We start from the raw sequence: 16,147 nt of genomic DNA, 5'->3' as shown, positions 1-16,147 counted from the left end.
TAAAATACTTTTATGATTAAAAAAAAAGAATGGCAGGTAAGACCAGAGCAAAGCATACATTGCAATTTTGTTTAATGTACAGAAAATGTAAGCAGTCACATATAATCACAAAATCACCAGCTTTAGGAATATAGATTAAAAACTGAAGGTGCCTTAAAGGTCATCTACTGAACCCTCTCATCTTACAGATGGGTAACACGAGAAGTGACTTATCTAAGGCAGCTGGTACACACTTATAATAATCTTTAATTAGAAACAACTATGTTTAACATTGAAGTCGTTAAAAAGTTAGCTCTGAAAGGAAAAAAAACTTAATACTTATTTTGTCTAGCTAAATCAGATAACTGAAGAAAAAATGTATACATGAAGTGTTACACAAGAAACAATAGAAACCTCAGACAGGCCTTTGTATCTCTTTGAGTTCTGAAATTATCTGTAACTCCCCATTTACCTGAAAAAGCATTACTGTAGTATCTCGACAGAGTTTGCATGATGTCTTTGGAATGCTGGGTCCACGGGGCTATCTTCCTATAAGTTTTTACTCGATGAACAAGCTGAGAACCACCATACTGAAGAGACAGAGTATCACCGTGATCTTCATATAGTTCCTCAAATAACCTATTCAAAAGACAACGCACATTTAAAAATTCTATGAGAACAATCACAAAATCATTTATTTGGCCCACGGCCTCAAAGGTAGTCTCTTATTTCTGGTTTTCCTATATTTTTTTCAAGTCACAGTTCAATCTTATTCATCTTGAAGACAGAATTCCTCTCCTTAATATGCTTTCAGTTTATATTAGTATTTCAGTGGCCAAAAAATGTAAACAATTACTCATTTAAAGTAACCTGAGCAGAAACACAACGAGCTAAGATAAATTATCTACGTCTCCTGACTGTTGGCACCTTGCATTTGACATCTATTTTATTTCTGATATGCCTTCTAAAAAAGGAGACATTCTTGTCACACAGTATTATAGCAAAATCGTTCCCTAAAAAGAATGCATAATTGTAATTTGTGCATATTTAAGTATCTGTCAAGATTTCTAGTTATAATGATATCTGCAGTGATGACTGCTTAGACCTTGCTTAAACTTTTTTTTATCAGACCACGGACAGGCAACAACAGATGTCATTGCATTTTTAAAGTAACCTCTTATTTGAGATCTGCTCTGTGATTAAACTCTTACTAAGAAATAAAACTGCTATTTTTTTTTCTAAAATGTTCTGTGGCTTATTAAGTTGTCTGTAGAATTAAATTTGCATGTGAATAAATAAAGCATTTACTACATTATGTGCAAAGCACTGTGCCAAGTGCTGGAGATGCAAAAAGAAAAATAAGACAGTTCCTACTCTCAAGATACTAAACTAACATTCTAATGAAAAAAGTTCAACCCCGCAGAGAAGTTCAATTTACTTAGACATCAAATGTGTGTGTGTGTGGGGGGGGGGAATGTGGCATGATATAAACATGTTAAATACTAGTGTTCAAAGAATTAATTTGATTAATATTATGTAGAAAACACACTAACTTGAGGAACTGAATAGTATGACCACAATATGCCTTTTACTATTTCATAGAACAGTAAACTGTAATGAATGTTTAAAAACATCATGAACAATTGCTTTGTGCCATTATGTTGAAGAAATGGTATATAAAATAAGTCTTACCTAACTGCATCTGTATCAAACTGTAGATTAGGTTTGTCGATCAAGCCCAAGGAATATAGCTGATAAGCTAAAGCACACTTTCCTACCATAAATTGGGCCGTATTAGTGCGATCTAAACAATCCACACAATTGGTTCGAAGGACTCCAGTCTAGGAAATTTAAAAGATTCTACAGTCATTATATGGTAGTCACAATTGTCTGGCTGTACTTTTCATAAGAGTCTAGTTTTCTTTTTCTTTAAGACTAATACAGGGTATTCATACACAGAGTTTCAGAGCTAGAAGAGATCTTAGTGATCACATATACCAATTCTTACCCCTCAAAGAAGCTCAGAGCCTGACAAGTAGTTATCTAGCCTTTGCTTTGAATAACTCCAAAGAAAAACCCAAGGCTTCCCAAGATTACCCATTTCTCTTTGAAATAGCTCTATTTGCTAGGAAATTTTTCCTAACACCAACTCTACATTTATTTGCCTCTTTGTACCTTCTACCCATTTCTCCTCTCCATTTCTTCCCCTCTGATGCCAAATTGAAAAAAAAATAGTTTTTCTTCAAAAATGACCGTTTTTCATGTATTTGAAGAGCTATCGTGCACCTTCCCCCCACAGTTTTTATTCTATTGCTTCAACTGAACCACATTTAGCATGAACTCAAGGCCCTTCACCATTCTACTTGCTCTTCTCTGGACATTCTCCAACTTACCCAGATCCATCCTAAAATTTGGTGCCCAGAACTAAGCACAAATGTGTTTTGTTGCAGATTAGAATGAGATTATCACCTCCTTATTTCCTGAAGTTATTCCTCTCTTAATGAAACCTAAAATTACATCAGCCATTTGATCACCATTATCACACTGTTCTTAGACCCATCAAATATTTATTGTTAAACATGTAATTGTAAGTAAAAAAGAAAGATTAAAATACCAAAATATATTTCTTGCATTATAAGAGGCCAGATTTTTAGCTCATTTAGGATTGGTATAAATCTGTCTTTAAATTGTTTGGACTATAAATGATTTTTCTTGTTCATTTTAGTGAAATTAAATCATCACCCACATCTTAGAATTAGTTATGTACTTCCTTACTTCTTTTCATCAAAGTTCAGTCTTCTGTTGAACATTTATTAAGTATCTATGATGTACCAGGCACTGTGCTAGGCACTGGGAGAGCTCACCTTATACTATATAAATTAAATATTCACTTGATTTTTATAGAATGACAAACAGGGATCAATTGTCTCATGTTCCCCCGTTATCACAACTCAAATGCCAGGAAGCACTATAATTATCAGCACTTCAGCTAGCAAGCTAAAAACTGGGAATTGTGTTCTGCATTATGACAGGGCAACACTGAACTGCTCACAGCTGGGCCACAGTGAGCCACCATGATGAAAAAGAAGGGACATATGAAGTAGAGAATTTAAGAAAGAATCTGGTCATTGACTATTTTTATAGGATGTAGAGTTTTGTAACTCCTTCAGTTGCCTTTGGAAAAAAATGTAGATCCAGATGAGCCTCAAGAAATCAAGAAGTTCATGGCTGAGTGGTAGAAATCCCCAAGAAGATTTGACTGACAAGGATGTATCATTATGTCTCTTCATAGGATGCTAACTCTTGGAAAGGGAACCAACAGAGCTGTATATGTGCACCTGTGCAAGCATACATATTTCCCCTCCCCCATGGTATTTTGCATACTGTAGCTAGGTTTAATACCTTCTCAGTGCCTCAGTATCAGTCTTTTGGTATTAATCAAGGCTGTGATATATATGGCTTTCCTAAGACAGACTAAGGTTCTGTCTCTGATACGGCACCTGTCTCTGTACTTCCTTAATCTCAGAGGGTGATTTGAGACCCTGAGATGTAACAGAACCTCTCTGATGAACTTATCATATTATAGCAATTGATGGAGGTATCATACCCCCAAATAGACTATAAGTTCCATAAAGATGGGGACTGTGTATTATAATAGTTTGGTATCTCATCCAAGCCTCAGCCACAGAACTGATCCTTAATAAATGTTTGTTGAATTAAATCCCAATTCTTTTTAATTATTATGGCTGCCATTTCTAGGACAAAGATCCCATAAGTGGTAAATAAAATTCATTAAATTTTCAACACTCAGCATTGGAAATATCTAAGAAGAAATTTTTAGCAAGCTAGAACTTTAAGAAATTAGGTACATTTTAAATTATGCCCTATGTAAGAATTATATCTTTCCACATTTGTTTTCAGATTGCTACATTAAATTCAGTAGATTTACCTACTATTAACCATTACTATTTTCTATACCTGCAATCGACCAGTGGGAACCACACATCCTCCTAGTTCATTCCACCTGTTTTAAAAGAAAGATTTCTTTTTTAATTTCAGAAAATTATTTGCATAATGACTTTTGTTCTAGTTTAAAATTAGCATAACATCAAAGTAAGAGAGCTGTACTGTTGTTGTTCAGCAGAGTTTGACTCTTTGTGACCCCTTGGACCAACACACACCAATACTGCCATGGAATTTTCTTGGCAAAGATACTGGAGTGGTTTGCCATTTCCTTCTCCAGTGGATTAAGACAAACAGAGGTTAAATGACTTGTCTAGGATCACACAATAAATGTCTGAGGCCAGATTTGAACTCAATTCTTCTGACTCCAGGCCCAGCACTCTATCCACTGAGCCCCCTAGCTGCCTCCAAGAGATCCATAAAGAACATCAGGAATTGAACTGGTACACAGTCCTCCTTTCAGGCAGATAAATGTACAACCCATCCAAAATGGATGGTTGCCACTGCTGTGCTAAGCATGCCCAAGAAAGGAACTTCTTTAACTTACCTTAGGTAATCAATTCTAACATTTTCTCTCCCACTAAATAAACTCTTGTCAGAGCCAACCAAAATCTCTTTTGCCCATTCTCCTCTTTCATCTCACAAGCATAAAGAATAACTATTAAAAATCATCTTCTGGAAGGACCTGCATGAGCTGATGCAAAATGAAGTGTACTGTATACAAAATAACAGTAATATTGTGAGATGATTCAATTATTTTCAGCAATGCAATGAAACAAGACAACTCTGAAGGTCTTATGAAAAATGCAATCCATCTACAGAGAGAGAACTGATGGTATTTTAATACAGATTGAAGCATAATTTTTTTTGGTTAGTTCCTTTAACTGAAACTTGGTTTTTGTCTGTTTTCTTTCACAACCTGGCTATTGTAGAAATGTTTTGCATGACTGCTCATGTATTGAACACAAAGTGTTTTTTTAAATGATGTCAAAATTTGTATTTTCCATGTTATTTGGAAAATAAAATTCTAAACATAAAATTTTTTAAATCATCTTCATAAAAATCTTTCCTATCCCAAAAGACATAATTAAGTCACTCGTTAATTACCCTTCTCTTCTCAAACCACAAGAATTCCTTCAACCTTTCCTTCTTGGATCAATTTTCCATCACTTTAATTGTTTTAGTTCACTTGCCTCTAGAGCTTCTCCAAGTTCTCCATGTCTTTTTCTGGGGGGGGGGGGAGGGGCCGCAGGGCAATGAGGGTTAAGTCACACAGCTAATAAGTGTCAAGTGTCTGAGGTCAAATTTGAACTCAGGTCCTCCTCAATCCAAGGCCAGTACTCTATCCACTGCATCACCTAGCTGCCCCCTTGGTTTATGTTTTTGTTTTCTTCTTTTTTTTCCTCCATGTCTTTTTAAAACATGGTGCCGCAAAGTAGAAACAATGCAAATTTAGTAGCATTACTCCCCATACTTTCTCTGTTCTACTTCAAATACATCCAAGTAAAATGCTGCCTTTTTATTATTGTTGGCTTAAATCATAGGCCAACAATTCAGGGCTGGAAGGGACATTACAGGTCTCCTAGGCCAGCCTCCTCAGCTGAAGAAACCAAGGCCCAGAAAGTTTAAGTGATTTGCTCAAGTGGTAGAACCCAGGATTAAAGACCCAGGTCTTCTGACTCAAAATCCAATGCTCTTCTCTACTGTGCCTCAGGGCCTCCCCAAACTTAGTTAAATGTAAGAGAAAATAAACACATGTGGAATATCTGATGTTGGTTACTTACATTAAGGGAGAAGGGGCAAGTATGAGTCTTTTTTATCCCTCTTGAAGCTATGTAACTACATAGAGAAGTGCACTTCCATCGAGTCTCCTTTACAAGGGCCCAGATAGAGACCAGACCCGTGACTTCACTGGTACAGGGAACTCCACACTTCTTATGTTCTACTTCAGATATATCTAAGTAAAATGTTGACTTTTTGTTATTGTTGACATATTAACAGTCTCCCAGACCAGCTTCCTCACCTCCAATGCAGGTTGATACCTTCTCTGAAACTCATAGTCTTAGAGGTTTCTAGAACAGGGCTTCTCAAACTGTTTTTCCATTCATGACTTCTTTTCAACCCAAGAAATTTTTATACAACTCCAGGTATACAGGCATATAAAACAGGTATACATAACCTTTTACTGTTGCCAAATTTTTCATGACCTCCACATTCAGTTATGCAATGCCATATTAGGTCACTACCCATAGTTTAAGAAACTTTGGTCTAGAACAATGAAAAGTTAAGTGACTTGCCCAGGCTAACACAGCCAGTATAAGTTGGAGAGTTGGGGGAGAATGGTGGGGGTCGGGACTCGAACACATTTCCTGGCTTCACGGCTAGCATGACATCACACTACCTCTCCACTGGTCATGACACATAATTTGCTATGCTCTGGAAACACCAGTGATGCCAGCACATTGATGTATAAATCAGTAATAGAGCATGACCATGATTTGGTCAGCACCCTCAAGATGATTGACTCATGTACGATGTTTCTACTCATGGCAGAAGAGTGATAATTATAGTATTGGAGTGGGAGGGGGGCGGGGAATAGAAACGCACACACAGTAAATGGGAAGGGCTGAAAACAGTCTCACATTTGACTTTTGCTACTGTTTCTGCTCCTCCCCACCCCCAACCCCACAATCTGAATTTTCAACCATGTGAAATGGAAAAAACTTGCAATGATAACAGCACTGACCCTATGCATCAGTAGCCAGTCATTCAAAGTCACTTAATAAAGGCCTCTCCTTTTTAATACCAAACAAGAAACCAACAACAAGGAGGGTACAGTTGATGCCTTTGCCACCTTGAAGCCCACCTTGCTTCAGAGGTGAAGGAAAATGGACAGAGATAGCCTCTGAGATGATGCAGAAGGCTGGAAGAAGGAAGTAATTAAAGATACCTTTGTTAAAGTTCTACTACTTTGCTTCTGCCACTCTGTTCTGTCCTTACCCACATCTCTCCCATGATAATATAAAACCTACAAATACAGAAGGTAAGATGACTATAGCAATCCATATTTTCTTTCTTTCTCTTTTTTTGTGGGGAAAGGCAATTGGTGTTAAGTGACTTGCCCAAGGTCACACAGCTAGCAAGTATCTGAGGCCAGATTTGAACTCAGGTCCTCCCAACTCCAGGGCTGGTGCTCTATCCACTGTGCCACCTAGCTGCCCCACAACCCATGTTTGCAAAAAGAGCTGTCAATAATCAGTAATTGGCTTCTTTTTGCCCAAATTAAAAAGACTCACTGTAGAGATATACTCTCATAAGGAAACAGTACTATAGTATTCATTCATAACACACAGAATATTCCAGAACTTGATGCTAGAGCTTTAGGCCACTCAATCGTGTTAATTAATTGATTTAGCCAAAAAGTACAAAAGTTATTCCTCTTACAGGTTACAGGTATTGCTTTTTTAATGTAATATTTCTACTCTTGTGATCATAAAAAAAACCTTTGCTTTTATATTTTTAAAAATATACTTACTTGAGGGGGTGCCCATCAATTGGGGAATGGTATATGAATACAATGGAATACTATTGTGCTATAAGAAACGATGAGCAGGAGGAGTTCAGAGAAACCTGGAGGGTCTTGCGTGAGCTGATGATGAGTGAGATGAGCAGAACTAGAAGAACATTGTACACAGTAACATCAACATTGAGTGTTGATCTACTGTGATGGACTATATTCTTCTCACCAATGCAATGGCACAGAAGAGTTCCAGGGAACTCCTGATGGAAGAGAATCTCCAAATCCAGGAAAAAAAAAAAAAGAACTGCAGAGTATAGATGCTAAATGAACCATACTATTTCTTTTGTTTTTGATGCTGTTGTTTTTTTTCTATTTTGAGGTTTTCCATCACTGCTCTGATTTTTTTCTCTTATAACATGACTAATGCAGAAATAGGATTAATGTTATGTGTGTGTATATATATATATATATATATATATATATATATATATAAAACCTATATCAGATTACCTGCTGTCTAGGGGAGGGAGGGAGGGAGGGAGGGAGGGGAGGGAGGGAGAAAAAATCTGAAATTGTAAAGCTTGTATAAACAAACGTTGAGAACTATCTTTACATGTAACGGAAAAAAATAGTTTATTAATTTAAAAAAATATATACTTACTTTTCATCTGGTCGCAAAATGCTACAGTAGGAATCTGGACGGTTTACAAAAAAACCTGTCTTCTTCACCAAACTTTCTGCGAGCACATTCAGTCGATCAAGAACATTACACAGCTTGCTAAGAGGGGAAAATCCAAATTTAAAATAAGTTTCTACCTTTAACGAATAGGACAAATACATTCAAGTAGAATACATTTCTGTTTTTTATAAAGCTTTCATCTAGTACTTAGTAATAAAATTATAATGATCCATTTCTAGACTGTAGATGCTAACCAGGAACATTTAATGCAAAAACACATACAAAAGGACCATAACTTAGCATCTCAAATCAGGGACTCTTAATTTCATTTTAGGGATAGCTGGGTAATGAAGTGGATAGAGTGCTGGGCCTGGTGTCAAAATGATTCATCTTAGTGATTTCAAAGTTGGCCATAGACACTTAGTAGCTGTGTGAGCCTGGCAAACTCACTTAACCTTGTTTGCCTCAGTTTCTTCATCTGTAAAATGAGCTGGAGATGGAAATGGCAAACTACTCCAGTATTGCTGCCAAAAGAACCCTAAATGGGGACATGACTAAAAAACAACAACCACAATTTCAATATATAATGTCATTACTACTTATTTTCCTATTTTATTGCCTCCTCCAAAAGCAATATCACATTCCTCAAGAAATTATGTAAATTGTTCTCTATACAAGACATTATCAGGGCAGGGGAGTGGAGGTTATATATAAAAGAATTATGAGAGATGGTCCCTACTCTCAGGAAGTTCATAATCTATTTAGGAAAGACAAAACATACGGCTATAAACTGAAACAAGCTGATAACACTAAATGGAAAATATTTTAAAATACAAACTAAATCCATGGATCAATGGTGCCCAGAAAAGACACCATTGTACTAGGTGAGCACTGAGTCAAGTTTTAAAAGAAACGATGGACATATATGGGCAGAGAAAAGACTCTAGTTATGCTAGAATACCATAAGCAAAGATACAGAGATAGGTCATATCAAGTTGAATATGTGGCAAAAGGGCTTTAAATGAAGATTAACAAGCCTTGGTATTTCATATTTATTGGTCAGGCCAGGTGACAGAAGGGCTTAATATTAGGATGGGGAATTCATATTCAACATAGGCAAGTGGGAGTCCCTGTTGATTCTTGAACAAACAAGTGACAAGTTCAAAAGTGACGTTTGAGAAAGAGGATTTGTTCAGGATTGTGAAAAGGAAAGACTGATACCTTCAAAAAGTACCAACATCCTCAGCTAATTCAAGTAGAGAGGTAACAGTGGCAATCTCAAACAAAATCTACATTTTGTATATGTTGGGGCAACTTATCTAAATTGCTTAGATTTAATCTTACTTCCTACACCAGCAGCATAGCCCCTTGTCAGACACATGAAAGAAACTAAAATATTAGCATTTGTTTGCCAAAAACATCGACTTACTGCAGTCTATTACAAGAGCAAGAACAGTACAATAACACTTAAATGCCTATTTACCTTTTGGTATATTTGGCCATGTCCCAAGGGATATAAACAATAGAGTGTTCAGGAGGCAAAAACTGATTGAGGTAAGTAACAGCAGCAACAAGTTCTTCACTCAGAATCCTTTCATGCTTTCTTTTTTCACGTTCCTTTATTTAAATTAAAAAAAAAAGTAACATTCTTAACATTGTAATTATCCTATGTCAGAAGCAGAAATTTTAAAATATCTTTCAGCTTACATAATTTAAAAGTCATAAGGCTAAGCCTACCCACTAAAATCTTAGGTCTGAGTGAATCAAGTCACAGTTAAGTTTAAAAAATGGGTTACATTATATTATTACATTAGAAAATCCCAAAGAAATGAATACAATAAACTGAAATGATTTAGGTTTACCTTGAAGTCATGAACAAATACACTTTTAACATACCACCTTTTGCTCTGGGACAGAAATAGAGCAGAGAAAAACAGGACCTCCACTGCTATTGAACATTTACTCTGACACCACTCAAAATACCTGTGCCTCTTCAGATCAAACCTTCCTTCCTAGGCCATCCCGGAGCCTCAAGATGTTTGGTCTCCCTCTATTAGAATATAAGCTCCTTGAGAGCAGGAACTAACTCAACTTTGTATCTGTATCCCCAGTAATTACCACGATGTCTGATAAATACTAGGCACTTAATAAATACTTTTTCATTTATTCATTTCCTAGTAAATTTTGTTTTCTTTTTTTTACTTCCTTGCCTTCCTTCTTTTCCTTTTTTCCTTCTCTCCTTCCTTTCTTCCTGGTACTCCCTGGCCCATTTCTAACAAATCTGTAACAAACAATTTAAAAGATAATTCAAATCAAAACTCCTCAAATCAAAAGACTGCTTCCAAGAACAGGGAAAAGTAATCACTTAGCCCCACCAGACAGACTGAAGGCAAATCCTGTGTTCATAACTGCTTAGTTTTCAAGGCTAACAAATTAAATTACATAAGTACCACGTAATGGGAAAATTTCATGAACTTCATTATCCAAGTTGAACAAGTTGTCAACCAAAGGAGTTTGACAAGAGTTCTGTGAAAAGAATAGCACTAATAGCTATACTAAGTTCCCAGGCAGATGACTCTAAACTAAAAATTGACTTGGTTTATTTATTATCTGTCATAATACGAAAGAGAGGCAGTGTGAAATATCAGGTAGGGCAAGCCATCCTTGAAGCCAGGGTACCCTGGGTTCATGTCCTGCTACTTACTGGCTGTGTGACACAAGGCAAGTCAGCACTTTTAGACTATAATAAGTCTAATACCCACCCCTATATATTTATGGCACAATAAAATTTTTACATATATATGTTTGTTTGTGTGTGTGTGTGTGTGTGTGTGTGTGTGTGTGTGTGTGTATGGCTTAATTTTATTTTCCTGTGAAGCCCTTTAAATCAGTAAGAAAAAATTTTAAGGAATCACAAAATATGGCTTCATTCAATCCTGTCACTTACTAACTCTGGGACCTTGGGGAAGTATCCTCATTTTTCTGAAACTCGGCTTCCTCACCTATAAAATGAGGTTGGACTAAGATGACCTCTAAAGCAGCACTTCTCAAAGGTTTTATTCTCAGCACCCTTTACACTCTTAAAAATTACTGAGGATCCCAAAGAGTTTTTATGCATGAGATATATCTACTTATATTTATCATACTAGAAATTAAAACTGATAAATTCTAAACTATTTGTTAATCCATTTGACAATAATAATAAACCCATCACATTTAAACACAACATGCTTTTATAAATATAAATCCCCCCCCTCAAAAAAAAGAATCTTAGCACGAAGAATCACTATGTTCTACAAATTTTTGCTAATCTGTCTGGATTAATAGATGACAGCTAGATTCTCCTATTTGCTTCTATATTCGATCTGTTGTAATATGTTATTTTAGTTGAAACATATGAAGAAAATCTAGCACAAATAGGTAACTGGAAAAGTGAGTCATTTTTAATAAGTAAATAGTACCTTAGTTCTATTATAAAGATAGTTTTAATATCATGGACTCCCTGAAAGGACCATGGGGACTTACTTCCAGGGGCCACTTGGAGAAGTGCTGCTTTAAGGTAGTTTCTAATCCTAAAATTATGATCCTGATAATCCTGGTTTTAACATAATTTTGAGGGCATCTTCCTACTTTTCTTATTAAATGGCATCTAAAATCCATACTTCAAAAAAGAAACCAAGAACATTATTCATTAACTTCTAATTTTAAGTGGTGATAGGTTTTCTGGTACCACTATTGTGTATATGCATACAGACAGACATTTTGACTTTTTAATCATAGGATTAAAAGATCTTTCTGAAGTGAACTAAATTTGCAATATTCTCTTACCCTCTGATTTACAGGAACCAATGCCACTTTAAAAAACAAAAACAAAATAACAAAAAAACCCACGGTCTACATTGCCACTAAAGAGCAATTTAATTCCCAAGTGCATAATCACCATGTTACTAACTACTTCTGGGTTTTGAATAGCAAAGAAACAATGAACAAGTAGAGTTTTTAAAATCTGCCTGCCAACCTTTTAAAACATTCAAATAAATGTATACATGAGAATTTTGGAGAAAGTACTCAAATAATTACACATCAAATATAATTTTTAATGTATTCAAATGACAGAGAGAATTAAATATAAGATCTTAAGTGTGAGTCCCTATATTGCCATAGATTTTTCAGTACATGAGAACTCTGTAAAATATAAACAATGATTCACTTTGCAAGTTCTTGTAAATTTAGATGTGTCCTAATGATATATTTTGAAATCTGACTTTGTAAATACAAGATGAGATTTTTAAAACAAAGGTAGTTAGAATTCTTAAACATCTTACTACATTTCTCAAAAGTGTTTCACAATTACAATTCTCACCAAAGTCTGATTTTGTTTATTATCAGCCCAATGCTGAATATTAGGCTAATATTCAATGTCATATTAAGAAAGGCTGGTAGAGAAAGGAAATTCTCCAAATACTCTGACTAAAAATGCTAGAAAAACACCTACCTGATGTGCAAACCATTTATTTATTTGACAGGTTCAATTTCAGACACAACATAATCATAGAACCAAAAGGGTAAAAAAATATTCTTCCTTTATTCATCAGTGTCCTACTGAGAGAAATAATTTTTAAATGACTAATTGTTAATATTAGGACGACAGGAATTTTCTCCTTTCTGAAATCTTATTCTCTACTAGGCCAAGCCAGCATCTGAAAGACACTGTTGATAACAAGACTGGATTAATTTTCTCCTCAACCTGATTCAGACCCTACCCAGGTGAGGGAACCCATTATGTTCTACTCAGGTTTAAATGGTTATAAATTCCTTGATGAGACTGCCCTAGGTGGGGGAGGTGTGGAAGTAAATGACATGACCAAAGTTATGTCCCCCTGCCCCTCATTAGAATAGGTCCACCTCTCATTATAATATTCATTCTCTCTCATTACTTGTTAACCAATCAGAGTTGATTGCCACCCTCAGGAATACCCGTACTCTTCCTAGGGCATATAAGCACTGAATGGGCTCCATAAGAGGTCTTTGGCATTCAAGAGTGTCAATGACCCCTTTTATTAATTATATGCTAGTATGATTAATAAAATGATTAATTACCCAGAAACTATGTCTCTCAAACTTTTTTTATATGTCATACCATGTTATCAAAAGTTCATGAACAGTTGAAAATTAACTAAAGCTTATGTCATAGACTTTCACAAGGTTAATATCTTCTTTTCACCTAGGTCATTTCCTATAGTCACTTGCCTGGCCAAAGGCTGATAAAGGTAATACTATTCTATGTTCGATTTCCTTTGCCTGTGGCCTAAAACAAACACTTACGGATGATGTGTTTGGATCTGACACCACTTGATCACCATAAGATCTTGTGACTGGTCAGGGCAACTTTAATAAAAGTACAAAGAGACTAGAGAGTTTAATGATATCAACATATTTGGTTCTCCTTGCTGACCCATGCCTCTATTTTCACTTCCTAAAATCTGCCTTATCATTCTGCTCTAATAGAAGCCTTAGATTTCTAAGATTTAAGTCTGGTTTGAGCTAGCAATTAACTCTGCTTTGCCTTTTATTTCCCCATATGAAGATCTTGTAGGCCAAAAATATCAAACACAAGGCCCATGTCAGTCTGAACCAGATTAAAATGTAACTGAAAAATATTTAACAGAATAAGTAAAAAAAGGTAAAACATAGATAATGTTAATGTGTGATTTTCTAAGTCAATATGTGGCCTGCAGTGATCTTTACATATGGTTTAAAGGTTCTGTTGGAAGTTGATACACATCTATGCTTCAAGGTATATCTATGGCAGCTTCATTTCCCTGTCTCTTTAACACAGATGCCCTTGGCCCATGATCAGATGGGCAAAGGTAAACTACATTCTGAACTAAAGTAACTTCCTATAGGTTTTGGGTTTGGGGTTTTTCAAGGGATAAGGGTATGGAGATCAAATGGAAATTTAACCTGTATATGAACCAGACAAAGAGACTGATGGAAGGAACCTAGATCAAGAAATCAGAAAAACCTGACCACTAGCTTTCCCATAAAAAACCTCTTATCTTCTTGAGTTATAAAGGGAAAGGGGCCACCAGGGAGTCTATGCTTGGAGGCCAAGAGGTCGGAGATTGAAGGTAAAAGGGGAAGGGAGATCAAGGTGTTCCAGGCTAGCAGATCTTGACTAGTTGAAACATTCCATTCTGGGGAGTGGTAGAAAAATATGCAGTGGGTCCTCAGCACTGAAGAAGTGACCAAATGTATCTGTATAACATAATAAAACAACCCATCACCATGCCATACCTTCACTAGATTTAAGATGATAATAGGGGAGCCAAACCTCTGGAGCATCTGGTCAAAGTGAAGAGCAGCTATATGGGCAAATGGATCCGCTTGATCCACTGAGAAAAATAACAATGCAGATAAAATCACTTGCAAAAATCAAGTAGTAATCATTCTTATCTATTTCTTTAAAAATAGTTTTTAAAGGTGCAGCTAGGTGGTACAGTGGATAAAGCACCAGCCTTGGATTCCAGAGGTCCTGAATTCAAATCCAGCCTCAGACACTTGACACCCACTAGCTGTGTGACCCTGGGCAAGTCACTTAACCCTCATAGCCCCATCCCCCCCCAAATTCAAAAAAATAGTTTTTAAAGAAATAGCATTTATTTTGAAATTATTTGAATGTGGATCCTAAATATCTATAAGGAAACATTGATGTCAAATAGTATTCTGAAGCTAAACAACTTCCAAATTCCTAGAATCAAATGCAATTTATTTCTCAATAATACTTTAAAAAGAAATTTTAAAATTCACTTATATGCATATAAATAAGCACATATAAAAATGGCAGAGTTCTCTGTTCTAATCAATGTGTATTTCTTTTAGACAAATAGGGAAGCTGTTGCATAGTGAAGAGTGTTGAAAAGTCAGAAGACCAAGGTTCCAGTCTGAGTTCTGCTATCAGTTAACTGTGTGACTGCAGCAAGTCAACTCACCATACTAGGACTCGGTTTCCTCCTCTGTAAAATAAAGGGGTAGAGTAGGCTAGATTAGGGATTCTTAATCTTTTTTTATGTCATGTACCCCTTTTGCAATCTGGTGACACCCACAGATCCCTTCTCAGCAAAATGTTTTAAATTACATAATATAAAATATTCCAAAGAAAATCATATTAAAATACAGTTATCAAAATATTTTTAAAAATAAGTTCGTGGACTCCATGTTAGGATCCTCTGGATAGATGATACTTAAGGTCCTCCCCTACAGCATCTTTTCTAGCAAAATGGGTTCTAGTAAATTTACTTGATCTCCTAGCTACTAGAGTAACTAGTTAACCACAAATTAAGAGCTCTAAGTAATCAAGTGCAAATGGTCAACACTTAATGATTTTCAGAACACATTCTATAATCTCTGAATACCCCTACTTCTCTTCAAATAAATATTATATACAAGAGGTAAGATAGTAGAAAGAGAATATTTGGGATCAGACTATCCAAATCCAAATTCCAGCTTCTGCACTTACTATCCTTGCCTACAATATATAGTAAATCTTTACAATGCCCCAGAAATCTCTTTACCTTGGAATTCACAAATTGGAAATACTCTCTATCCCTGCAGTCTCTCCCTCTGATTCTTCCCAAACCTCCATTTAAGGAGGTTCAAGACAGCCATGCCTTCAATTCTCCCAGGCTACACTCCTGACTCTCCCCATCTTTCTCTACAATTCCCCCCACCAGTTACTTTCATCTTTCCTCCTATTCTCACTCTTTTCAACTCCCTTTTTTGAGCTGCTGTTATCTATTCGAATGTAAACTCCTTGAGGGAAGGAATATCTTTCTTTCTACTTGTATTTGTATTCTCAGAGCTTAGCAGTGTCTAGCACATAGCAAGTGCTTAATTGACTTGACATGGCCTGGCCATGACCTGTCAGCCTCTATGACCTTTAGCTTCCTCATCTGTAAAATGAAGATAATAAAATTTATACTACCTACCTCACAGAGTTACTACGA

The 16,147-nt window shown here is 36.0% G+C and overlaps 1 protein-coding gene across 2 annotated transcripts in view; it reads right to left on the bottom strand.

Annotated features, from left to right (window-relative positions):
* The window catches only part of FIG4 (FIG4 phosphoinositide 5-phosphatase), a 143,705-nt gene that overhangs the window by 73,330 nt on the left and 54,228 nt on the right, over positions 1-16,147 (bottom strand). For both annotated transcript variants that reach the window (XM_043999417.1, XM_043999418.1), the window contains 6 exons: positions 14,439-14,536; positions 9,625-9,758; positions 8,124-8,240; positions 3,958-4,003; positions 1,672-1,820; positions 452-618 (listed from right to left, as the gene is read on the bottom strand). In XM_043999417.1, the coding sequence (XP_043855352.1) occupies positions 452-618; positions 1,672-1,820; positions 3,958-4,003; positions 8,124-8,240; positions 9,625-9,758; positions 14,439-14,536 (711 nt within the window). The remainder of the gene's footprint in view (positions 1-451; positions 619-1,671; positions 1,821-3,957; positions 4,004-8,123; positions 8,241-9,624; positions 9,759-14,438; positions 14,537-16,147) is intronic.

Source organism: Dromiciops gliroides, chromosome 4, assembly GCF_019393635.1.
Source record: "Dromiciops gliroides isolate mDroGli1 chromosome 4, mDroGli1.pri, whole genome shotgun sequence".
NCBI classification, from domain to species: Eukaryota; Metazoa; Chordata; class Mammalia; order Microbiotheria; family Microbiotheriidae; genus Dromiciops; species Dromiciops gliroides.
This window is presented reverse-complemented; position numbering and strand designations above follow the sequence as displayed.